General features: G+C 44.0%; 1 protein-coding gene across 1 annotated transcript in view; it reads left to right on the plus strand.

Annotated features, from left to right (window-relative positions):
* The first annotated feature begins 13,834 nt into the window (after positions 1-13,834).
* Positions 13,835-26,412, plus strand: part of Zyg11b (zyg-11 family member B, cell cycle regulator) — a 63,438-nt gene continuing 50,860 nt past the window's right edge. The window contains exons 1-2 of the mRNA XM_042676167.1: positions 13,835-14,050; positions 25,463-25,628. Coding sequence (XP_042532101.1) covers positions 14,021-14,050; positions 25,463-25,628 — 196 coding nt within the window. The 5' untranslated portion in view covers positions 13,835-14,020. The remainder of the gene's footprint in view (positions 14,051-25,462; positions 25,629-26,412) is intronic.

Genomic DNA, 26,412 nt, shown 5'->3' on the forward strand with positions numbered 1-26,412 from the left:
GACCAAGTTTATTGGCAGAGGGAATGCCATGAGCAAATGCACAGAGCCCTGAAATAGCATTGTATATTCTAAGAGCTATGAGTAATTCAGTTACAGCTTTGGTGGCAGGGCAGAGCTGTAAGACATGGAGTGAAGGTGTTGATAATCAAGTGTTAGAATTTGAGTTGGAAATGTCCCCCACAGGCTCAAATGTTGAATGTTTGGTTCCCAGGGGGTAGTTAGTGTTACTTGGGAAGTTTCTTGAACCCTCAGGAGGTAGAACCCAATAAGAGGAAAAAGGTCGCTGAAATCCTTTCCTTTGCTTTGCTTTCTGTCTACCAGGAGATCACAATCTCCTTCTCATCTATCTCTGGGGGGTAAAGAGGCCAGGGCGGGGGGCACAGAATGGAGGGATAAAGGGTGAACAAATGTAGCAGTTGTACTCACTGGAAAACATGTTGAAAATGAACTATAATCCAGGCACCAGTAGCTCACATCTGTAATCCTAGCTATTCAGGAGCTGAGATCTGAGGATTGCAGTTTGAAGCCAGCCGTGGCAGGAAAAGCCTCAAGACTCTTATCTCCAGTTAACTGCCAGAAAACTTGAAGTGGCCCTCTAGCTTAAAGTGTTAGAGTGCTAGCCTTCAGTGAAAAAGCTCAGGGACAGTGTCCAGGTCCCGAGTTCAAACCCCATGACCTACAAAATACAAGAACTACATAACTTTTTTTTTTTTTGGGGGGGGGGTCCAGTCTTGGGGCCTGAACTCTGGGCCTGTGCGCTCAGCTCTTCCGCTTAAGGCTAGCACTCTACCACTTGAGCCACAGCGCTACTTCCGGCCCTGACTTCAAGCCCCAGGACTTGCAAAACATAAATAAACAAATAGAATAGAATAACCATATGACACAGTGGTTTTGCTTCTTGTCCAAGAGAAATGAAAATAAACATTTGTGCTCATAGTATTATTCATAATCTCCAAAAAAGTAAACATAATACAAATGCCAATCATATACATAATATGTAGCTGTAAAAAGGAATTAAATCCTGATAAAAGCTACAACATACATGAGCCTTGAAAATATAATGCAGAGTGGAAAGAGTCAGACACACACAAAAAATTACATGTTATATGATTACATTTCTATTAAATGTCCAAAGTAGGCAAATCCACAGAAATAGAGTAGATTTGTGGTTACCAGGGGCTGGGGAGTAATAAGAGTCACTGCTGCTAGAGCGCTAGCCTTGAGCTGAAGAGCTGAGGGACAGCGCTCAGGCCCAGAGTTCAAACCCTATGACTGACCAAAAAAAAAAAAAAATTACTGCTTTTCAATATGGGTTTCTGAAGGTAGTAGTAATAATTGTATGATTTTGTAAATATCAGCAAAAGCCACTGAATGATACCTTTTTTAAAGAATGAGATTTGCTGGGCTCTGGTAGCTCATGCCTGTAATCTTAAACTACTCAGGCAGCTGAGATCTGAGGATCATGGTTCAAAGCCAGCCCAGGCAGGAAAAGTCCATGAAACTCATATCTCCAATAAATCACCAAAAAGCTGCAAGTGGAGGAATAGCTCAGATGGTAGAGTACTAGCCTTCAGCGAAAAGCTCGGGGACAGTGCCCAGGCCTGAGTTTAAGTTCCAGAATGGGTACATGCACATGCGTGCACGCACCAACACACACACACACACACACATATACACAAAGGATGCAATTTATTACTTGTGGCAGAGTGGCCAGTAAAAAGGTTGCAGCAATACTCTTTCAGGCTTCAAGTAGTGGAAACTTATCCATCCCTGGAGACTCACAACAAGACTATGAATTCTGAGGTCAGCTGACTTGTGAAGGTTTCTTTCTCTGCGACTGCATTTTCTCATTGTTAGAAATGGCTCTGTATGTTGGGGTGTTGTTGTTGTTTTTTTTTTTTTTTGGGTCTGGTCATGGGGCCTGAACTCTGGGCCTGGGCGCTGTCCCTCAGCTCTTCAGCTCAAGGCTAGCGCTCTACAACTTGAGCCACAGAACCACTTCCGGATTTTTTCTTTTTGCATATGTGGTGCTGAGGAATCGAACCCAGGGCCTCTGGCATGCAAGGCATGCGCTCTACCACTGAGCCACCTTCCCAGCCCCTGTTGGGGGTGTTATGTAGGAACATCAACTTGACCGGAGCTCACAATGCAAAGTTCACTTCTGCAGAAGGTTAGATACGTCATCAGTCTAAAAACCCGGCAAGCAATCACACAGAACAGGCAAGTTTCTCCCTTTTTGTCCCTAACTCAGCAGGCCCTGCCCCTCTGCTCAGATTGGCAAAGCTCAGGTTCACAAACTGCAAAAAGATGTGTCTTAATTAACAGGATGTAACTAAAATTCAAAGAGTTTCTAACAGGACATTTTACTTAAAGAGCAGCAGGAAAAGGATATAACTAAAATGTAATCAACAAGGGCTAAGCCTCCAGGCCAAAGCAGGAACTTTTCAGAAAAACAGTTCTCACAAGATTGATAAAAAAGAGACAACCTACTTTCATAGGAAAGACCTGCCAAATGCAACAATAGCACCTTTTCTCAGCAACAAAGAACTGTAATGGGACTGGCTGATAAGTTTTTTTAAAAATAAAATCAAATCAAAACAAACAAAACACCCCAAAAAATAAAAACTGGGCAGGCCCATACCTGTAATTGCAGTTTTTAGGAGGCCAGTAGATTCAGAGTTTGAGGCCAGCCTGGGCTCAATCTAAGACCTTGTCTTAAACAAATAAAACTACAACAAGAAGGGGGATATAGTTCAGTGGTAAAGTGCTGTGTAGCATGCCCAAGACCTTGAGTGATTCCCAGGAGGGAGTGACCTCAAGAACAAAAACTTTTTATACTATACATGGCTGATACTTTATATGATTTAAAACAGCAACAAACAACAAAGTAACTATCTGCTATGACTCTGAAAAGGATTGCTGTTTTTCAGTTCTGGAAAACCCTGTGCTATGCCTATGCCTAATTCAGCAGAGAATAGTCCAGCCCACAAACTACAGGCATTCTTTAAATAGATGGTGTTTGCTGGAAACTTCTGTGTCTTGTGTTCTGTGAGTTGTTGGACTAACTAGGATTACAGGCCTGAGCCATAGTACCCACCCAGCAAGAGAGTATTTAAAAACCTTTCTTTTTGGCTTTTTTTTCGGGTGTGGGGCCTGAACTCTGGGTCTGGGTGCTGTCCCTTCAGCTCAAGGCTAGTGCTTTACTCCTTGAGCCACAGCACCACTTCCAGCTTTTTTCGCTTATGTGGTGTTGAGGACCTTATGCATGCAAGGCAAGCACTCTACCACTGAGTCACCTTCCCAGCCCTTTTTTTTTTTTTTTTGAGACTAGTTTGCTAAGTAGCTGGAGCTAGCCTTCATAAGTTGGCAGTAGAAGTTGAAATTTCATCATCCTGTTAGTTTGTGTTCTTTATTAAATAGTTAAGGAGTGGGCTGGAAATGTGGCTTAGTGGTAGAATGCTTGCCTAGCGTACATGAAGCCCTGGGTTTGAGTCCTCAGTACCACATAAACAGAAAAAGCTACAAGTGGCACTGTGACTCAAGTGGTAGAGTGCTAGCCATGAGCAAAAGAAGCTCAGGGACAGTGCCCAGGCCCTAAATTAAAGCCTGAAGACTGGCAAAAAAAAAAAAAAAGTTAAGGAAGAGTTCATTTATTTTTAATTGAGTTTTTTCCCCTCTATCATTGAATTCATGTCAAAGATCTACTTCTACTAAATGCTTCCTTATAAAATTGAGTTTCTGTGTTAATCAAAACAAAGGAGAGCTTTCAAAAACAGAAAAAAAAAAAGTTTAATAGTTCCCACACATTTTATTTGTATTTTTGAAATATGAATTGCCAGGAAGAAATTATGAATTGTTATTAAGAATTGTTATGGGGCTGGGAAGGTGGCTCAGCGGTAGAGCGCTTGCCTTGCATGCATGAGGCCCTGGGTTCGATTCCTCAGCACCACATAAGCAAAAAGAAAAAAAACCGGAAGTGGTGCTGTGGCTCAAGTGGTAGAGCGCTAGCCTATGACTGGACCCAAAAAAAAAAAAAAAAGAATTGTTATAAAGAGAGGGCTGGGAAGGTGGCTCAGTGGTAGAGTGCTTGCCTTGCATGCCTGAGGCCCTGGGTTCGATTCCTCAGCACCACATAAGTAAAATGAAAAAAGCCATAAGTGGCGCTGTGGCTCAAGTGGTAGAGTGCTAGCCCTGAGCTGAAGAGCTGAGGGACAGCGCCCAAGCCCAGAGTTCAGTCCCTACGACCGACCAAAAAAAATTGTATATATATGAGTTCAGTCCCTACGACCGACCCAAAACAATTGTGTGTGGATATATATATATATTCTTCAAAACAATTCTTTTTTTTGGAGGGGGGGAGTCTGATCGTGGGGCCTGAACTCTGGGCCTGGGCACTATCCCTCAGCTCTTCAGCTCAGGGCTAGCACTCTATCACTTGAGCCACCTTCCCATCCTTGAGCTCTTCAGCTCAAGGCTAGGGCTCTACCATTCAAGCCACAGTGCCACTTTCTGGCTTTTTTCTGTTTATGTGGTGTTGAGGAATCAAACCTAGGGCCACATGCATGTGAGGCAAGCACTCTACCACTGAGCCCAGCCCCAAGAATTATATTTGTTAGAGTATTTGCAGTTAAAAAAAAAACCAGAAACATTTGGTTACAGAGTTCAAGCCCCACTAACTGACAAAAAAAAAAAAAAAAGTTCAAGTCACCAGTAAGCTGTCCAAAAGATGTAGGGGTAAAGATGTAGTTCAGTAGTTGAGTGCTTGCCTAACATGTGCAAGGCAAATCCCAGTAACACAAATAACAACAACAACAATAATAATAAAATCATTCCAACTTACTGGAAGTGGCACTGTAGCTCAAGTGGTAGAGCACTCGCCTTGAGCTGAAGAGCCGAAGGACAGCGCCCAGGCCCAGAGTTCAAGCCCCACGGCCGACCAAAAAAAAAAAAAAAAAAGAAAAAATTATTCCAACTTACACTCCCAATAAGAAAATGGAAATATTTGAAAAAAAAGAACATATATGGTAAATATCACCTCTTTCTTATTACACATCTTATCAGTTATATGGCTTTCTGTTTGAAACTAAATTCTTATTTTTCTTTTGATTAAGAGAGTATTTTATTTTAAAATATATATATATATTTTTAGGTTGGTTGTAGAGCTTGAATTCAGGGCCTGGGTGCTGTCCCTCAGCTCTTCAGCTCAAGGCTAGTTTTCTACCACATGAACCAAAGCGTCACTTCCAGTCTTCTGGTAGTTAATTGGAGATAAGAGTCTCACAGACTTTCCTGCCTAGGCTGGCTTTGAACTGTAATCCTCAGACCTCAGACTCCTGAGTAGCTAGGATTACAGGTATGAGCCACTGGTTCCTGGCTTAAGAGAAAGTATTTTTTTTTAAAATTTTTTGTGCCAGTAATGGGGCTTGAACTTAGGACCTTGGCTGTTTTTTAGGTTTCTTTCTTTCTTTCTTTCCTCCCTTTCTTTTCTTTCTTTCTTTGTTTTTTGGTCAGTCCTAGGACTTGAACTCTGGGCCTGGGTCCCTCAGCTCTTCAGCTCAAGGCAAGCGCTCTATCACTTTAGCCACAGCACCATTTCCGGTTTTCTGAGTGGTTTATTGGAGTTAAGAGTCTCAAGGAAGCCGGCATCGGTGGCTCAGGCCTGTAATCGTAGCTCCTCAGGAGGGAGATCTGAGGATCCAGGTTTAAAGCCAGCCCAAGCAGGAAAGTCAGTGAAATTCTTATCTCCAATAAGCCACCAGAAAACCGGAAGTGTCACTGTAGCTCAAGTGGTAGAGCGCCCGCCTTGAGCTGAAGAGCTGAGGGACAGTGCCCAGGCCCAGAGTTCAAGAGGGAGTTTCTTGCTCATCTGGCTTTGAACCGCAATCCTCAGATCTCAGCCTCCTTAGTAGCCAGGATTACAGGCCTGAGCCACTGGCACCTGGCATTTTATCTTCTTTTTCTCAAAACTAATGTTCTCACATTTGGGCCACAGCTCCACTTCTGGCCTCTCTGTCTGTCTGTTACCCCCACATACACCCACACCCACACCCACTCTCTCTCTTTGCGATTATTAATTAGACATTAGAGATCCACAGACTTTTCTGTCTAGGCTAGCTTTGGACCACAGTGCTCAGGTCTCAGCCTTCTGAATAGCTAGGATTATAAGCCTGAGCCATCAGCACCCAGCAAGAGAGAGTACTTTTTATTTTTATGGCTTTTTTTTTTTAGACAAAGTCTTTTTATGAAGCTGAGGTGGGCCTTGAACTGGTGATTTTCCTGCTTCTAATGGGCTTATAAGCATGTGCCACCATACCTGGCTTCTGGCTTCTGTTTCTTTTTGTATCAGTTCAAGTCTCCTGTTCGATTTATTCTTTTTTTTTTGTCTGTCATGGAGCTTGAATTCTGGGCCTGGGCACTGTCCCTTCGCTCAAGGCTAACCACTTCCAGTTTTTTGGTGGTTTACTGGAGTCACACTCTCACAGACTTTCCTTGCCAGGGCTGGCTTTGAACTTCGATCCTCAGATCTCAGGCTCCTGAATAGCTAGGATTACAGGCGTGAGCCACCAGCACCTGGTTTCCTTTGCTTTTTTTTTTTTTTTTTTTTAGTGGTACTAAGTTGTGTGTGTGTGTGTGTACATATATATATATATATATATATATATATATATATATTTTTTTTTTTTTTTTTCCCTTTTTTGTCAGCATGGGGCTTGAACTCTGGGCTTGGGCACTGTCCCTGTGCTCTTCAGCTCAAGGCGAGTACTCTACCGCTTGAGCCACAGTGTCACTTCCAGTTTTCTAGTGTTTTTTATTGGAGATTCGAGTCTCACAGACTTTCTTGCCCGGGCTGGCTTTGAACCATGATCCTCAGATCTCAGCCTGCTGAGTAGCTAGGATTACAGGCGTGAGCCATCGGCGCCCGGCTTAACTTATGTATATTAACATAACCATTATCTATTTTCCTAAGATATGAAATGCAAATATATGTACAATGTCATTTGTCATCTGATTCTATTGATTTTTGCCTTACATACATTTTTTTTTCTACATAGCTGAATGTATCAGTCTTCTTTTTTATGTTAGGTTTTATTTTGTATTTAAAAAGATCTTCTCCACTTTGAGATTATTTTTTAAAAAGTTCTCCCATGATTCCTTCCAGTATATTTATTTTGTTGCTTTTTTTCCCCCTAACATTTAAATTTATCATGCTGGATAATGTACTGTGTAGTGGCTATCCAGCCATTCTTTTTCTTCTTATTATTATTGTGAGAATACCAATTACATGGGCAAGATAATGAGTACATTTCTTTTTCTTTTCTTTTCTTTTTTCTTTTTGGTTGTGGGGCTTGAACTTTAGTATTGGGCACTGTCCCTGAGCTCTTCAGCTCAAGGTTAGCACTCTACCACTTGAGCAAAAGCGCCACTTCCAGCTTTTTGTGTTTATGTAGTGCTGAGGAACTGAACCCAGGGCCTTGTGTATACAGGGCAAGCACTATACTGCTGAGCCACCTTCCCAGCCCCATGAAGAGTACATTTCTTTTTTTTGGGGGGGGGTTCCAGTCGTGGGGCCTGAACTCTGGGCCTGGGCGCTATCCCTTAGCTCTTCAGCTCAAGGCTAGTGTTCTACCACTTGAGCCACAGTGCCACTTCCAGCTTTTTTCTTTTTGCTTATGTGGTGCTGAGGAATAGAACCCAGGGCCTCAGGCATGCAAGGCAGGTGGCAGTACATGTGACAGAGCCACATGTAGGTGACAATGTATGTGACAGAAGCAGTCAATAATCACGAATAACAATTTCCAGGGTTTAACTGATGTTTACTAAAACACATCCCAAACTTCCTATTTACAAAAAAAAAAAATACATTTCAAACACACTTCACATATTCTAAACAAAAATACATTTCAAACACATCTCACACACCCTAAATTTCTTGTTTGCCAAATCTAAGGCCAAACCACCTTCCGGGTTTCTGGGCTTTTCCTTAATTCTGCTGTTATTTACCACATTTCAGTAAATTGATGTTTAACTTGTGTAATCTGGACTTTCTCTCTACGAAGAGGTTCTGCCTTAAATGCTTTGTCCTATTTTTGTGTGTGTGTGTGTATGTCGGTTGTGGGCCTGGGCTCTGTCCCTCAGCTATTAGCTCAAGGTGAATACTCTACCACTTGTACCACAGGACCACTTCTGGTTTTTTGGTGGTTAATTGGAGATAAGAGTCTCATGGACTTTCCTGCCCAGGCTGGATTTGAACTATGATCCTCAGATCTCAGCTTCCTGAGTAACCAGAATTAGGTGTGAGCCACCAGCACCTGGCTGCTTTGACTTTTTTGGGGGGGGGTCTGGTCATGGGGCCTGAACTCTGGGCCTGAGCGCTGTCCCTCAGCTCTTCAGCTCAAGGCTAGTGCTCTACCACTTGAGCCATAGCGCCACTTCCGGCTTTTTTCTTTTTGCTTATGTGGTGCTGAGGAATCGAACCCAGGGCCACATGCATGCAAGGCAAGCGCGCTACCACTGAGACACCTTCCCAGCCCCAACTTTGTCTTATTTTTAATAATCAGTAATTTTGTTCTGTTTCTGATTTCTCATTTTACAGGCTTAATTAGGTAGACAATGAAGAGAATACCATGCAGTATGCAGGCAGGAAAGAGAAGTTTATTTTATTACAGATCTGTTGTCCCACTGTGCATGGTGGAAAGCACATGGCCAGTAAGGGCTAGCTGATGTCCTCCCACGGTTTAAGTAGGGAAGGGGCAGGGGAGAAGGTGGGGCCAGGTGGGCCAGGTGTCAGGGAGGGGTGGTCATGCTGGATGTGACCTCATGGCTTGGGGCAGCCTAGGATGTGACCTCAGAGGAAGGGGAGGTGACTGCTATTACATAAGCCATGCTTTTACTCTTTTTTTTTTTCCTGGTTCATTAGAGGTAGTCTTGGACTTCTCTTCCAGGGCTGGTCTTGAACCTTGATCCTCAGATCTTAGCCTCCTGAGTATCTAGGATTACAAGTATGAGTCACTAGGAGTCACTAGCATGCAGCGCTGACTTTTTGTTGTTCTGTTTTGGTGTGTGAGTAAATATTTTGAGTACTAGAAGTATAAATAAGAAAGGCACAGGAAGTGGTGCCAGGCCCAGAGGTCAAGTCCCACCACTGACAAAAAACCCCACAAAACAGGGCTGGGAAGGTGGCTCAGTGGTAGAGCGCTTGCCTTGCGTGCATGAGGCCCTGGGTTCGATTCCTCAGCACCACATAAGCAAAAAGAAAAAAGCCAAAAGTGATGCTGTGGCTCAAGTGGTAGAGCGCTAGCCTTGAGGTGAAGAGCTCAGGTACAGCACCCAGGCCCAGAGTTCAAGACCCACGACCGACAAAAAAAAAAAAGAAAAGAAAGAAAGGAAGGAAGGAAGGCACCAGTGACTCATGTTTTAATCCTAGCTACTCAGAAAGCTGGGATCTGAGAACTGTGGTTTGAAGCCAGCTTGGGCAGGAAAGTCCTCATGAGATTCATCTCCAAAAACCACCAGAAAACTGGAAATGATGCTATGGCTCAAAGTGGTAGAGCACTAGCCTTGAGTGAAAAAGCTCAGGGACAGAGCTGAGGCCCTGAGCTTAAGCCCCATGATGGACCAATTTTTTTTTAAAAAAAGGACCTGAAAGGTGTACTCAATAGACCCACAGATTTTTTTTTTTGGACTGAAAAACCTGAATAAGGCAACTAAGTCTCCTTCAGTCTGGCTGAAGAAAAATTGCCTGGCCTTCTGAACTACTAAGGTCTTTTTATTATGCAGATAGATTCAGGGTGACCTGGAGGTGGGTGAGTTGGAGGCTGGGAGCAAAGTTACCTTTTTTTTTTTTTTTTGTCAGTTGTGGGGCTTGAAAACTGGGCTGGGGCGCTGTCCCTGCACTCTTCAGCTCAAGGTGAGCGCTCTACCTCTTAAGCCACAGCGCTACTTCTGGTTTTCTAGTGGTTTATTGGAGATCAGAGTATCACCGACTTTTCTGCCCGGGCTGGCTTTGAACTGTGATCCTCAGATCTCAGGCTCCTGAGTAGCTAGGATTACAGGCGTGAGCCACTGGCACCCAGCTGCAACGTTATCTTCAGCAGAGAGTTTCAAGGTCTGGACAGCATCTGCATTCCTTTGGCAGTGATGTCAGCACAGACCTTGGCCTTGGTCTCAGGCTTTCTTCCCAGACCTCTGAGTGCAGGTGCATTTGTTTAGGAGAGAAGTTGATTCTGTGTATAGTGAGGACAGTTCTAAGATACGGCTGTCAAGGGGAAAGGTAAGTGCTTTTAAGTCATTTTCCTTTATGGTGCTGGTACTGGGTCTTGAACTCGGGCTTGAGCACTGTCCCTGAGCTTTTTGGCTCAAAGCTACTTCTCTACCACTTGAGCCACAGCTCCACTTCTGGCTTTTTGGTGCTCCCCCTTGTTGCCAGTCCTGGGGCTTTTAAACTCAAGGTCTGGGTGCTATCCCTGAGTTTTTGTGTTCAAGGCTACTGCTCTACCACTTGAGTCACAGCACCACTTCTGCCTTTTTGGTGGTTAATTGGAGATTAACCTGCACAAACTGGCTGCAAACAGCAATCCTCAGATTTTAGTCTCCAGAGAAGCTAGTATTATAGATGTGAGCCACTGGTGTCCAGATGAAAACTTAAAGAAAAAAAATTGACATGGATCACCATGTTGCCTAGGCTGTTATCAATCTTCTGGGCCTGCTAGACAGATATTATTATTATCATCATCATGATTATCATTATTATTATTTTGGTTGTGGGCCTTGAACTCTGGGCCTAGATGCTGTCCCTCAGTTCTTCAGCTCAAGGCAAGTACTCTACCACGTGAACCACAATGCCACTTCCGGTTTTCTGGTGGTTTATTGGAGGTAAGAGTCTCATGGAGCTGGGCACCCGTGGCTCACACCTGTAATCCTAGCTACTCAGTAGCCTGAGATCTGAGGATCACGGTTCAAAGCCATCCGGGGCAGGAAAGTCCATGAGATTCTTATCTCCAATAAATCACCAGAAAACTGGAAGTGGCACTGTAACTCAAGTGGTAGAGCACTCGCCTTGAGCTGAATAGCTGAGGGACAGTGCTCAGGTCCAGAGTTTAAGCCCCATAACCGACAGAAAAAAAAGTCTCATGGATGTTCCTGTTCGGGCTGGCTTTGAACTGAGATCCTCAGACATAAACCTCTTGGGTAGCTAGGACTGCAGGTGTGAGCCACTGGCGCCTGGCTAGACAGAAATTTTTGTTTGTTTGTTTATATTTATTATTATATAATAATAAAAATCTGGAATTTGCATTGTGATTCAGTGGTACAGTGTTTGGCAGCCTTCCCAGCACCTTCAAAGCACTGGATGTAACCCCTAACATAAAGAAACAAATAAGTTGGGCGCTGGTGGCTCATGCCTATAATTCTAGCTACTCAGGAGGCCGAGATCATGGTTCAAAGCCAGCCTGGGCAAGAAACTCCATGAGACTTATCTCCATTGAACCACTTGCATGAGGCCCTGGGTTCAATTCCTGAGCACCACATAAGCAGAAAAAAGCCAGAAATGGTGCTGTGGCTCAAGTGGTAGAGTGCTAGCCTTGAGCTGAAGAGCTGAGGGACAGTGCCCAGGCCCAGAGTTCAGCCCCCATGACCAGACCCCCCCAAAAAAGAGATCCTGACTTCCATCCTCAGTACCATCACCAAAAAAAATAATTCTAATCTATAGCTGAGTAGTCAGATTCATATAGAATAATTCATAGAGACTAATGCATCCTCCACTACTATAATGTGAACTGCTCTGCTCTGCTCTGCTCTGTCATGTCTTCTCGGTCTGATGGACTGACATCTCTGAAATAGCTAAAACAAATTTTTCTGAGGAGGAAGAAGAACAAGAGGAAGAGGAAGAGGAGGAGGAGTTGTCTGTGGCAGCCACTTAGAGTGAGGTAGAGTTCACACAGCACTCCTGAGGCCCTCAGTTTAATTCCCAACACTGAAAACCCAACAACAAAGATAGACCATGCCTATCAGTGAATGGAGGGGGAGAAGACAGAATGAAGTTATTGTTTACTGGATACAAAGCTCCCATTTTGCAAGATGAAAAAATTTCTGGAGCTGCATGGTGATGATTGCTGCACAATAATGGATATGTATTTAATGACACTGAATTGTATCCTTAAAAATGGCTAGCTACTATTGGGGCTGGGAAGGTGGCTCAGTGGTAGAGCACTTGCCTTGCATGCATGAGGCCCTGGGTTCAATTCCTCAGCACCACATAAGCAAAAAGAAAAAAGCCGGAAGTGGCGCTGTGGCTCAAGTGGTAGAGCGCTAGCGTTGAGCTGAAGAGCTGAGGAACAGTGCCCAGGCCCAGAGTTCAGGCCCCACAACGGGACCCAAAAAACAAAACAAAAACTGGAAATGGTTCTGTGGCTCAAAGTGGTAGAGTGCTTGCAAAAGAGTTTTTTTTGGGGTCCGGTCATGGGGCCTGAACTCTGGGCCTGGGCGCTGTCCCTGTACTCTTCAGCTCAAGGCTAGCACTCTACCACTTGAGCCACAGTGCCACTTCTGCCTTTCTCTGCTAATGTAGTGCTGTGGAATCCGACCCCAAGGCCTCATGCATGCAAGACAAGCACTCTACCACTGAGCCACCTTCCCAGCCCAGGTGGTAGAAACATGTACACCTCTCCCTCCCATCTGTCTTTTTGTTAGTCCTTGGGCTTGAACTCTGAGCAGGGTGGGGCACTGTCCCTCAGCTTCTTTTGTCCAATGCAAGTGCTCTACCACTTTTGCTACAGCTCCATTTTTTTTTTCTTTTTGTTGGTTATAGGGCTTGAACTCTGGGCCTGGGCACTGTCCCCCAGCTCTTCAGCTCAAGAGGAGCGCTCTTCCACTTGAGCCACAGCGCCAATTCTGGTTTTCTAGTGGTTTATTCGAGATAAGATTCTCACAGAGTTTCTTGCCCTGGCTGACTTTGAACTATGATCCTGTGATTTCAACCTCCTGAGTAGCTACGATTATAGGTATGAGCCACCCGTGCCACGCTACATTCTCTTTTGTTCTTTTCATTTTCTCAGTGATTGGGAAGAAAAAAGTATCAAGGCGATTAGACTGTGGGAGGAAATGTTGGAGGTTTGAAATAATTATTTAGGAGGGTAGGAGAGCATATGCAACTGACAAAATGTAGTGTGATTTAGCATTAAGACCCCATTAATGTCAAATTTAAAAAAGTTACTCTCACCTCTAGGTTTTGCTGCAAGTTCAGAATAAATGAAGGTGAGGACTGAAAATGAAGGTGAATACTTTCAACGTGGACAGTAGGATCTAAACTATTTAAAGGAAGGAAGTGAACAGATGAGGGCAGTATGGGCAGTAGTGAAAAAGCACTGTCAATTGATTTTGAGTCTCCGTGCAGTTGAACAATTGGAGTTGGAGTGCTGGAATGCTGAAATACTGCCGGAGGTTGCATTGGAAAAATTTAGATGAATAAATATATGGGGATTGGACTACAGGGATTGTAGACATGCCTCAGTAGTGGAGCCACATAATGAATGTCAGAGAATCAGAAGTAGCTAGGAACGCAGGCGAAAGGCACAGTACGTCTGGAGACGAAAGCGAGTACTCTAATGGGCTACTCTATGTTTAAAGCTCTTCTAATTAAAGGGGATAAGCGGCTTTGAAGGGGGTATCGCCCCTTTAAGGGCTGGCGGATGAGAAGCTAGAGGTGTGATTGGCTGCAGACCTCCGCAGCGAGTCTGCGCAGAAGCGGAGGCGGAGGCAAGGTGGCCGGGCGCCGGGGTGGGGCCTCGCGCTGGGGCGGGGCCTCGGGGGGCGGAGCCTTGCTGGCTTTGGGCTGGGGCTGCGGCTGCGGCTGGGGCTGCGGCTGCGGCTGCTGCAGCAGCGCTGCTCTTCTGAGGGCCTGGAGGCCGAGGCCTGGGTTGAGCCCGGAGCCGCTGCTCGACAGAGCCTCCTGGAGCCCCCGCGCCGGCTGAGCCTGGGGGCGGGCTCGGGTCCGGCCCGTCGCAGCACCCAGGACCGAGGCTGCATGCGCGAGGACCAGGCCGGCGCAGCCATGGTGAGGGAACTAGGCCTGCCGCGGCGTAGCCACCCGGCCGCCCGCCTAACCCCCGCGGGCCTGCCTCTCCCCTGGTGTCCCTCGGGTTCCCGCTTCGCCTCACCCCTCGTTCCCTCACCCTCGGCGTCCAGCTCCTTTTTCCTAGTGCCCCCTGTCCACCTACTGGGCGAACCCCTTTCGGTGACACCCCCTTAATCTCCCAGCCCTTCGGTGACACCCTTTTGTCACCCCCAGTGACAGCCTCCTTTGCGACCCCCCATCATCCTGAACCCTTCTTTCTTTTCTCTATCATTTTGCCTGTTTCCTCAGCTGTGATCTTTAGCGCTTCTCTGTTTCCCTCCCCATGTTTTGCTCCTGTAGTTTGTCCCCCACTCCCTTCACCGATTTCCATCTCCCCTTCTCCCTTTCACCACGTTCCACATTTCCTTGACCCCTTCTCGGATCTCCTAGCCCCTCGGCTCTCCAGCTGCCCTCACTTCCTTCCACCCGCTTTGAGGGCGGGGGCTCAGCAGGAACAATTTGTAAGCGATTGCTTTTCAGGAGCTGTGATCGAGCACACAAACGATTCATAGGATTTCTGCTCTCTCTCTCTCTTTCTTTCCCTCCTTCCCTTCCTCCTTCTCCCCCCTTCCTCCCTCCGCATCTCCCTCTTTTTCGGAGGGTGGAAAGGGGAGAAGGGAGGTAAAGGAAGAGAGTCTGGAAGCTGTGCCGCCTGGTGTCATTGCAAAACCTGAGTGATGACCCTCATGTATGTTGTGACCTTATAAGAATCTAGCCTTTTTGACAGAAGTCTTTAAAAATGCTTTTAAATTTATTTTTATTTTGAGCCTACTTGGATTGGAGATAGGGTTTGGGAATTTTTTTTAATTGCAATTTTGACTGATAATTACTTAGAACAATTGATTTGGTTTTGTTTGGAGGCAGACGAAGGGCATTTGAGGACTGAAAATCAACTTGGCAGTCAGACTGACAATCTATTTAATACCTTCTGAAGGGTTCATTTGTTTTGCCCTTCCTGCCCTTTCTTCAGGGAATCTTTTATTTGCAAATTTTCTTCCTGTTTCAAAATAGATTGTGACTTCAGTTGGTTTTTCATTGCGTTGGATTGCAAGTGTTTTGCAATACATTAAATTGAAAACATGGCTTTATATACAGTAGGTATAATTTTTATCTCTGGGAAGGATAAGACATTTTAGACAAGTAAGTCCTAATAATCATGTTCTCCTAGGTTAGTCACTTGTTTTTCTTTCATCTGATTTTTAGGAAAGTGGTGTATTAACATATCACTTAATCTATAAACATTCCTGACTCATTGACTCCTGTATTTATAGGTTGTTAATCTCTTGTGTCTGTCTCTCTCACTTTTACAACCCACCACAGTCATTGTGTTCTAACCTGTTTCTTCTAGGGAATGCAAGTTCTTGAAGCAATTGTGCCTTATTTATTCCTGTTATTCCAGGAATGAGTGAGTGCTTGATTTCCGTTATGGTCTCATTTTCCTACCAAGTAGTCTCAAACTGTAATTTGAAGCAACTAGTGGACTACAGAGTGAGTTGAGCATTTTAGGATTATTTGTGTGTGTTTGTGCAGATACTGGGGCTTGAACTCTGGGCCTGGATGGTGTCCCTAAGCTCTTTTGCTTAAAGCTAGTGCTCTACTACTCACAGTTCCCCTTCTGGCATTTTGAGGTTAATTGGAGATAAGAGTTTCACAGAGTTTCCTGCTAGGCTGGCTTCAAACTGATTTTCACATCTCAGCCTACTGAGTAGCTAGGATTACAAGTAGGAGCTACTGGCGCCTGGCTGAGCATCTTTTTTTTGGGGGGGGTTTGGTTGTGGGGTTTGAACTCTGAGCCTGGATGCTGTCCCTCAGCTCTTTAGCTGAAGGCTAGTGCTCTACCACTTGAGCCACAGCACCACTTGAGCATCTTATTTTTTATATGAAAAGGAATATAGTAAGAGGTGAGCCATTACATCCAGGACAAAAAGGTAGCATCAAACTTACACATTTTTGGAAATCTACTGAGAAAGAGTATGTGGCTATGAACTTCCCTTTGGGTATTTAGGATCCCAGAGTGTCATTAGAGGTATGAGGAAGAATGTTTTATTGTGAATGGGAGTTGAAAGAGTAGGATGTGTTGTAGGAAGGATTACCTTTATATAATATAGAAAGATGCAGGAGTCAAGAGGTATAGTAAGAAGTGAATCTAGAAAGATAGTTTATTAAATTCTTTTGGGCTGCTAGAACAAAATACCATAAATTGACTATAGACAACAGAAATTTCTCAGAGTGGGCTGGGAAGGTGGCTCAGTGGTAGAGTACTTGCCTTGCATGCATGAGGCCCTGGGTTCGATTTCTCAGCACCACGTAAGCAAAAAGAAAAAAGCTGGAAGTGGCACTGTGGCTCAAGTGGTAGAGCGCTAGCCTTGAGCTGAAGAGCTGAGGGACAGTGCCCAGACCCAGAGTTCAGGCCCCATGACCCGACCCCCCCCCCCCAAAAAAAAATCCTACTTCCCATGTCATCACCTTGGGGGTTAAGAGTTCATTTGGTTTATTTGGGAGAGACAAACGTTCAGGTCTACTAGGCATTGTGTTTCAGACTTTGCATCTAACTAATGTGAATTTACTTGTGAAAACATGTACATAAATGTAGTAAAGAGCACAAAGAGAAAAAAATACCAGGGCTAGGAAGATAGCTCAGTGGTAGAGCGCTTGCCTTGCATGCCTGAGGCCCTAGGTTCCATTCCTCAGCACCACATAAGCAAAAAGAAAAAAAAGCCGGAAGTGGCACTGTGGCTCAAGTGGTAGAGCACTAGCCTTGAGCAGAAGAGCTAAGGACAGCGCCCTGGCCCAGAATTCAGTCCCCACGACCAGACCCCCAAAAAAAAAAAAAAAAAAAGAAAAAAATACCAGTTTATTCTGAGCTTGAATTTATAGAGGCTGTTTTTTTTTTTGTTTGTTTGTTTTGTTTTGTTTTTGGTCAGTCATGGGGCTTGAACTCTAAGCTTGGTTGCTGTCCCTGCGTTCTTCAGCTCAAGACAAGTGCTCTACCGCTTGAGCCACAGCTGCATTTCTGGTCTTCTAGTGGTTTATTGGAGATTAGAGTCTCACAAACTTTCCTGCCCAGACTGGCTTTGAGCCGCAATCCTCAGATCTCAGCCTCCAGAGTAGCTAGGATTATAGGTGTGAGTCACCAGCACCCGGGCTGAGACTGTTTTCTTTTCTTTTCTTTTTTTTTTTACTTTTTTTCGGTTCCGGTCGTGGGGCCTGAACTCTGGGCCTGGGCACTGTCCCTCAGCTCTTCAACTCAAGTCTAGCACGCTACCACTTGAACCATAGCACCACTTTCGGCGGTTTTTTTTCCTGCTTATGTGGTGCTGAGGAATTGAACCCAGGGCCTCATGCATGCAAGGCAAGCGCTCTACCACTGAGTCACCTTCTCAGCCCCTGAGACTGTTTTCTTACTTGTGCAATATGTTTAGTAGACATTTGACAAAATAGAATTGAATGAATACTTACACAATTTTGCTTTTTTTATACTCATTTTTCAAATATTCTGTATTGTTATGAGTAGTTGAGAAGTCTGACACAGGGCTTTCTCAAACTTTGCTGCACATCAGAACCACTTAGAGGGCTTGCTGGCTGCTCCATCTCTAGAGTTTGATTTATTAGGTTTAGATTAGGGCCTGAGAGTTGAACTTCTGACAAGAACCTATGTAATACTTCTTGAACTCTGGGCCTGGGCTCTTCAGCTTTACCATTTGAGCCACAGTGCCACTTCCGGTCTTCTGGTGGTGGAGATAAGAGTCTCAGGGACTATCCTGCCTGGGCTGGCTTTGAATAGTGATCCTCAGATCTCAGCCTTCTGAGTAGCTAGGATCACAGGCATGAGCCATCGGTGCCCTGCCAAAAGATGTTTTTGTTTGTTTGAGACAGGATCTTGCTATGTTGTCCAGGCTGATCTTGCTATGTTGTATTCCTGCCTCAGCCTCTTAAAAACTGAGACCATACCTATTTCTTGTGTGAAATAATTAAAGATTTTGAGGATGGTCATTCTAACTACATTATGAAACAGTTGGGAATGAAGAGCACTTTGTACTAGTCTTTTATCCTTGCTTTGTCATAGTAATGTTTATTTAAGCTGGAGGAAAAAGTATAAGGAAATAATATATGACAATATATCACATCACTTTTTGACTTAGTGAACTTTCCAAAGACAGATTATTGTGTTAGGGGCTGGGAAGGTGGCTCAGTGGTAGAGCGCTTGCCTTGCATGCATGAGACCCTGGGTTCGATTCCTCAGCACCACATAAGCAAAAAGAAAAAAGCCAGAAGTGGCTCTATGGCTCAAGTGGTAGAGCGCTAGCCTTGAGCTGAAGAGCTGAGGGACAGCGCCCAGGCCCAGAGTTCAGGCCCCACCACTGGACCCCCCAAAAAAAAAACAACAACAGATTATTGTGTTATTGGAGAGGTGTAGAATCACTAACAGTGTTACAGTTTTGCCTATCAATCTCTGTTTTTGATATATGCTATCTTTGTGGATTTATGAAAATATCAAAATAAATTATTAAAACTAAAACCCTTCACAGTGTCTCAAAGGTCATATATTAGATAATCAACATTTTAACTCATTAATATTTTGGTTGCTTTTCTTTTTCTTTCAGTGCTTGGGATTGAATTTAGGTCCTGTTTATACTAGGCATGACCTCTAGCCCTGAGTTATGTCTCCAGTGCTTTGGTTGCTAATACCATCTTTATTGCCCTATAATGGCTGAATATAGATTATATTGAGCATTATTTACCATATGAAAAGTACAGTAATCCACAGACACATTTTTTTCACATGTGTGCGTATAAGGAAGCCAGAAGTCAGGTAAGAGCACTCTTGACAGTGTTCTCTTGTAAGGTTGGAGTTCCAGGAGCATGTCTTGGTCATTTTCTGAGTACATGGTATTTGCCTAAGGCTTCAGATATAGAGTGTGTTAGGATATGATGAATATAATTTCCTTGTTATAAGAAAAAGTGTGCAAAGCTACAGCAAGAAAATAATTACTAGGCAACTATGTCTTTCCTTAGAATTTGTATCAGGATTATCAATTTTTTCTTTTTCCTTTTTTTTTTTTCTTTCTTTTTTTTAGTACTAGAGGGTTGAAGGCCCTGAGCTTACTAGGTGGGTGCTTTCCTGCTGAGCCATGCCTCTAGCCAGAAGGTAGTTTTTTGAGTGCATGCTGGTCCTGGGGCTTGAACTCAGGGCCTGGACACTGTTCCTGATCTCCTTTTTGTTGTTGTTGTTGTTGATTATGGGGCTTGAACTCTGGGCCTGAGCTCTGTCCCTCAACTCTTCAGCTTAAGGCTAATGCTCTACCACTTGAGCCACAGCGCCATTTCTGGTAGTTAATTGAAGATAAGAGTCTCATGGATTTTCCTGCTCCGGCTTGCTTTGAACTGTGATCCTCAGCTTCCAAATAGCTAGGATTTAGGATTACAGGCGTGAGCTACCAGCAGCAGCTGGCCCCCTATTAATTCTTTTTTTTTTTTTTTTTTTAAGTTTTTTTATTGTGAAAATACTGTACAGAGGGGTTACAGTTACATGAGCAAGGTAATGAGTACATTTCTTTTTTTTTTTTTTTGTCGGTCGTGGGGCTTGAACTCTGGGCCTGGGCACTGTCCCTCAGCTCTTCAGCTCAAGGCGAGCGCTCTACCACTTGAGCTACAGCGCCACTTCCGGTTTTCTGGTGGTTTATTGGAGATAGGAGTCTCACGGTCTTTCCTGCCCGGGCTGGCTTTGAACCGCGATCCTCAGATCTCAGCCTCCTGAGTAGCTAGGATTACAGGCGTGAGCCACCAGCGCCCGGCTATGAGTACATTTCTTATCAAGCATTGTTGCCTCCTCCTTTGTTTTTCCCCTACCGTCCCTTCCCTCACACTTCTACAACTACACTCCCACCCACCCCCCACTAATTCTTTATGTGAGGTCTGTGGGAGGCTCCATGTTCTGTTTTGTTTGTTTGTTTGTTTTTTGGGTCCGGTTGTGGAGCCTGAACTCTGGGCCTGGGCACTGTCCCTCAGCTCTTCAGCTCAAGGCTAGCGCTCTACCACTTGAGACACAGAGCCACTTCCGGCTTTTTTCTTTTTGCTTATGTGGTGCTGAGGAATCGAACCCAGGGCCTCAGGCATGCAAGGCAAGCGCTCTACCACTGAGCCACCTTCCCAGCCCCTGTTTGTTTGTTTTTTAAGATTACAATTGATATCTGATGCTGATTACCTAATAAAATCTGTTCCTAGAAGTGTTTGTCCTTCTACTGAATCTAGGGCTGATATTGGTGTATTTTCCCAGGGTCTCAGTTAATCATTGTAGAAGAAAGGTTAGGTTTTTAATTTTTCATTCTTTCCTAAGTGATCTTTAATCTATTATAATTAACAGCCTTGACACTGTTTATTCTTTCAATTAAGTAATTAATAATGTAATTTCCTAATTCAATATGGCATTCCCAACTCAGTAAATCCAGTATGGTTCATCATTGGGAATGGGAACATTTCCAACCGGTTTAGTTTAGCTTTGACATGGACAGTGTCAGCATAAACCTGATCTGCTGAATGCCACAAACTGAGAAGAGAACACGTAAATCCTTCCAGGTTGTCAAAACCAAGTTTCCCTTTACTTTGAGATAATTTGTTCATGAAAAGAGAACACGTGCCTACTTAGTGCCTCCATCTATAACTGCATTTTAGTTGGTTTTGGTGGTATAATGCACCACTGTGTGTGGTGCCCTCAGAGTTTATTTCTATCAAAGGGGTAAAAGGATATTTGTTGACATAAGTGGGGGGAGGTAGGAAATAATGTGGGAGATATAAATAAGAACTAGATGCTCTAGTATAATTGAGGCAGAGGGAGTGGCTACCTTCTAAAATTCGGTAGCGTCTAGAACAGGGATGCCCATGGAGGAGATCTCCTGACAATTCATCCCGTATCACCCTCTTCCCAGAGGGGAAGCTGGAACATACAGAATCACACATTTTTCTCTGAGTTTAAGGCTTCTGTGTCATCAGAAAAGGCTGTGTATAGAGGTTTTCAGACCAGTTTCCCTGGCTTTTACAAAGCAATCCTAGCTGGAGAACAGTATTAAAACCAAAGCTCTTATTTATAGGCTAGTTTTCTCCCTTACCTAGCTTACATTGTGGTTATAGTGTTTGCAGTAGTAAAATTCTTTAATCCTTTTAAAGACTCCATTATTTGGCTTGAACTCAGGGCCTGGGCTCTGTCCCTGAGCCTCTCTGTACTCAAGGCTAGTGCTCTGCCAGCTAGGCCCAGCACGACTTCTGGCATTTTCTGTGTATGTGGTACTGAGGAATGGAACCCAGGGCTTCATGCATGCTAGGCAAGCATTCTACCACTAAGACAGCTTTTCTTATCCTTTCAACAATTACCTTGAAATTTCTGAAATCTCAGAAATCTGCATGTCAGACAGGAAAAGGGGATCTTCCAGTCACAAAATCCCAAATGCCTTATTAAACCTAAGGAGAGGGTTGCCCTCCTGCCTTTTAACTAAAGGCATAATGTGGAATACTGAGTTCCCAGACTTAAGTATATAGGATATTTGAGCAGGCAAGGAGAAATTTAGTCAAGAAAATTCTTTTCTCCTCCCTGTTTTTCACATCAGTCCTCCTATCAACAAAGTGGTATTCCTACTAAGCTACAATCCTAGCCTAGTATAGGTGTCATAGAGACTATTACCAAATTTTTTATGATGAGAAAACAAGCTTATGCCAATTAATACTTTTTTTTTTTGGTCTGGTCGTGGGGCCTGAACTCTGGGCCTGGGTGCTGTCCCTCAGCTCTTCAGCTCAAGGCTAGCGCTCTACCACTTGAGCCACTTCTGGCTTTTTTTTTCTTTTTGCTTATGTGGTGCTGAGGAATCGAACCCAGGGCCTCAGGCATGCAAGGCAAGCACCCTACCACTGAGCTACCTTCCCAGCCCGCCTATTAATATTCTGACTAGCAGTGTTTGAGAGACCCCCCATTTGGGAAAATGTTGAGTAATTCACAGTTATCAGGATTATTTCATATCCAGAAAGTATTCTGCTAACAAAAAAAAATAAAGATGGATTGCACAGTTCCCTCAGCCTGGAATAGTTTATATTTTCCACAGATACTTTTTCATCCATTGTTCAAAGACAATGTTATACTTCAAGTAGTTAATTATAAGGCTAGTTACTACTTTTTTTTTTTTTGCTGGTCGTTGGACCTGAACTCTGGGCCTGGGCGCTGTCCCTCAGCTCTTCAGCTCAAGGCTAGTACTCTACCACTTGAGCCACAGTGCTACTTCTGGCTTTTTTTTTCTTTTTGCTTATGTGGTACTGAGGAATTGAACCCAGGGCCTTATACATGCAAGGCAAGCACTCTACCACTGAGCCACCTTCCCAGCCCCCCCGCTTTTTTTTTTTTTGAGGAGGGGTGGTCCTGGGCCTTGAACTCAGGGCTTGAGTGTTGCCCCTAAGCATTTGTGTTGGAGGCTAGCACTGTACCACTTTGAGCCACAGCTCCAATTCTGATTTTCTGATGGTTAATTGGAAATAAGACTCTCGTAGACTTTCCTTCTCAGTCTGGCTTTGCACTGTGATCCTCAAATCTCAGACTCCTGAGTAACTAGATTACAAGTGTGAGCCACTAGCGCTCAGCTTGTAACCACTTTTGAGTACTTTATTCATTGTACTGGATATCACCAGTTTGTGGTGGTCTTAAAGTCTATTGTTAAAATCAGCTCACTTCTTTCACTATTTTTGTAATTGTCTAAGCAGTTGTACTTTCCATCTGTTACTTAAAGGGTTGAAGAAATAATCTGTTGCCCAGTGAGGGTATGAGGGTATGTGTGTGTATGAGGGTGTGTGTGTATGTGTGTGTGTGTGAAGAAATAATCTGTTGTCTAGTGAGGGTATGAGGGGGTGTGTGTGTGTGTCTGTGTGTCTGTGTGCCAGTCCTAGGGCTTGAACTCAGGACCAGGCACCTGTCCCTGAGTGTTTTCTCAAGACAAGCACTCTACCACAGCTCCATTTGTGGGTTTTTGGTGGTTAATTGGAGATAAAAAATCTCATGGACTTTATTGGTGGGCTCGCTTTGAACTGTGATCCTCAGATCTCAGCTTCATGAGGAACTAGGATTACAGATGTGAGCTAACAACACCTGGCTCTTGCCCAGTTTTGTTATGTTTTGTCTATAAGATTATGGGAGTATTATAATTTTATTTATTTGAATAGTTGCAGATTTACCCAAAGTTATAAAAATAATAAAAAGGATTCTCATATAATATTTACTTAGATTCTCTAAATGTTAATAAGAAGTGACCATTTTTTTAGATACTGATTACTATTTTTTTGGGGGGGGTCCGATCGTGAGGCCTGAACTCTGGGCCTGGGTGCTGTCCCTCAGCTCTTCAGCCCAAGGTTAGCGCTCTACCACTTAGCCACAGCGCCACTTCTGGCTTTTTTTTTTTTTTTTGTCAGTCGTGGGGTTGAACTCTGGGCCTGGGTGCTATCCCTGAACTCTTCAGCTCAAGGCTAGCGCTCTACCGCTTGAGCCACAGCCCCACTTCCGGCTTTTTTCTTTTTTCTTATGTGGTGCTGAGGAATCAAACCCAGGGCCTCAGGCTTGCAAGGTAAGCGCTCTACCACTGAGCCACCTTCCCAGCACCCCTGATTACTTAAGCCTTGAATTTATATCCCAGCTTCCTCCTCTTCTACCTTTCCTCTCCTTTAGCTAATAGGTAGGAGAAAACAATTCCCAATCAAGGTTCAAGGACTAATTGTGTTGTATTCTAAATGGTTCTATTTGGGTATTCACCCATTATTATTTTTGTGATTCAAGGTTTTCACTTACACAGTGGTCTTTTTTTTCTTGTTTTTTTTTTTGGTCAGTCATGGGGCTTGAACTCTGGGCTTGGACGCTATTCCTCAGCTCTTCAGCTCAAAGAGAGCGCTCTACCTCTTGAGCCACAGTGCCACTTCTGGTTTTCTGGTGGCTTATTGGAGATAAGAGTCTCACGGAGCAACAATGAGAAGTACAAGTTGTCATGTCGAAAACGAACTTTACGGAGCCGGGTGCTGGTGGCTCACGCCTGTAATCCTAGCTACTCAGGAGGCTGAGATCTGAGGATCGCGGTTCAAAGCCAGCCCGGGCAGGAGAGACCGTGAGACTCCTATCTCCAATAAACCACCAGAAAACCGGAAGTGGCGCTGTAGCTCAAGTGGTAGAGCACTCGCCTTGAGCTGAAGAGCTGAGGGACAGCGCCCAGGCCCAGAGTTCAGGCCCCACGACCGACAAAAAAAAAAAAGAAAACGAACTTTACAACTTTGGTGGGGGGGGGGGGGGTGGGAGGAGGATTGGATGGAGGGGGAGGCTTGGAAGGGATGGGAAGGGAAAACAAAGGAGGAGGCTACAATGCTTGATAAGAAATATACTCATTATCTTGCCCATGTAATTGTAACCCCTCTGTACAGTTTTTTCACAATTAAAAAAAAAAAAAGAGTCTCTCGGAGTTCCTGCCCGAACTGGCTTTGAACCGTGATCCTCAGATCTCAGCCTCCTGAGTAGCTAGAATTATAGGAGTGAGCCATCAGCACCTGGCTCCTTTTTTTGCTTTAGTCACTTTTCAGATAGGATCTGATAGTTTTGCCCAGGTCTACCCAGAACCACAGTTCTCACCTGTGACTATTCATGTACCTGGGACTACAGATGCTTACCATCACATATGGCTTATTGATTGAAAAAATAATTTTTTGTGTGCCAGTCCTGGCACTAGAACTCAAGGACGGGTATGGTCTTGCACTTTTGTTCTCAAGGCTAGTGCTAGAAACCACAATGTACATTCATAGTAACCAGTATGTCCTCTATGGTATTTAAAAGATCATGTGGAAATGTTTATTTTAGTGGTTCTTTTCTCTCTCTCTCTCTCTCTCTCTCTCTCTCTCTCTCTCTCTCTCTCTCTCTTTCCTCCCTCCCTCCCTCCCTCCCTCCTTCCTCCCTCTCTCTTTCTCTCTCTCTTTCTCTTTCTTTCTTCTTCTTTTTTTTTTTTTTTTTTGCCAGTCTTGGGGCTTAAACTCAGGGCCTGGGCACTGTCCCTGAGCTGCTCAAGGCTAGTACTCTACCACTTGATTTACAGCACTACATCTGGCTTTTTCTGTTTATATGGTATTGAGGAATCAAGCCCACTGCTTCATGCATGCTAGGCAGGCACTCTACCACTAAGAACATTCCCAGGCCATGTGGTTCTTTTCTTCTTAGAAAATGGGTCACACATGTCTACTGTATATACACTCAGTAAATATTTATTGAATGAGTAATGCTTTTCTGTCTACTTTTCTGGAAATTAATATGTTCATTTTTGTTTCCCTTTATGTTTCTTTCTGGACTCCAAGGAGGAGGCATCTCCTTATTCCTTACTTGATATCTGCTTGAGTTTCCTGACCACTCACCTGGAAAAGTTCTGTTCAGCAAGACAAGATGGAACATTGTGTTTGCAGGAACCTGGAGTATTTCCACAGGAGGTGGCAGATCGCCTGCTTCAGACCATGGCATTTCATGGTAAAACAAAACTATGTGTACCTAATTGGCATTAGATTTTTAAGTACAACAGTGCTTTAATATTATCTTAGAAATAACTGAAAAATGGTAGAGCATCAGCTATGAGTGATAAAGCTGATGTAGAGTGAAGGCCATGAATTAAAAGCACTAGCTTAAAAACAAAAACAAAAAACTAGAGAAAAAGCTGGGCGCTTGTGGCCTATGACTGTAATGGTAGCTACTCATAAGGCTAAGAACTGAGGGAGGATCGCAGTTCACAAGGCTCTTACTTCTAGTAAACTACTCAGAAAAAGCTGGAAGTGGCCTGTGGTTCAAGTAGTAGAGCTCTCGCCTTAAGCACAAAGAGGCTCAATGACAGAGCCCACATCCTGATTTCAAGCTTTAGGACCACAAACAAACAAAAAAATGAAAAACCCACTGCAGAGTAAGAGAAAAGGATAACACAAAAAGCCAAATGAACCTGATTCTGGGAAAAGGAACACTCTCCTCTTTCCCAGCACTTAAATTTGATACCTGATGCTTTTGCTCATTGGCTAATACTCTACCATCTGAGCCACATCTCCAAGTAATTTATTTTTATACATCCTGGCTCTTACTATATAGTTTAAGAATTTTTATTTCTCTTTTCTAATACAGGCAAATGCTTCCTTCCTCCTTCCCTCCCTCATTCCTTCCTTTTCTCTATTCATTTAAATACTCTATGTAAGATTTGCAATTGTGGGCTGGTGCCTGTGGCTTATGCCTTTAATCCTAGCTACTCAGGAGGCTGAGATCTGAGGGTTGA

The sequence above is a fragment of the Dipodomys spectabilis genome, unplaced genomic scaffold (genome assembly GCF_019054845.1).
Source record: "Dipodomys spectabilis isolate Male_0828 unplaced genomic scaffold, ASM1905484v1 ptg000002l, whole genome shotgun sequence".
Lineage (NCBI taxonomy): Eukaryota > Metazoa > Chordata > Mammalia > Rodentia > Heteromyidae > Dipodomys > Dipodomys spectabilis.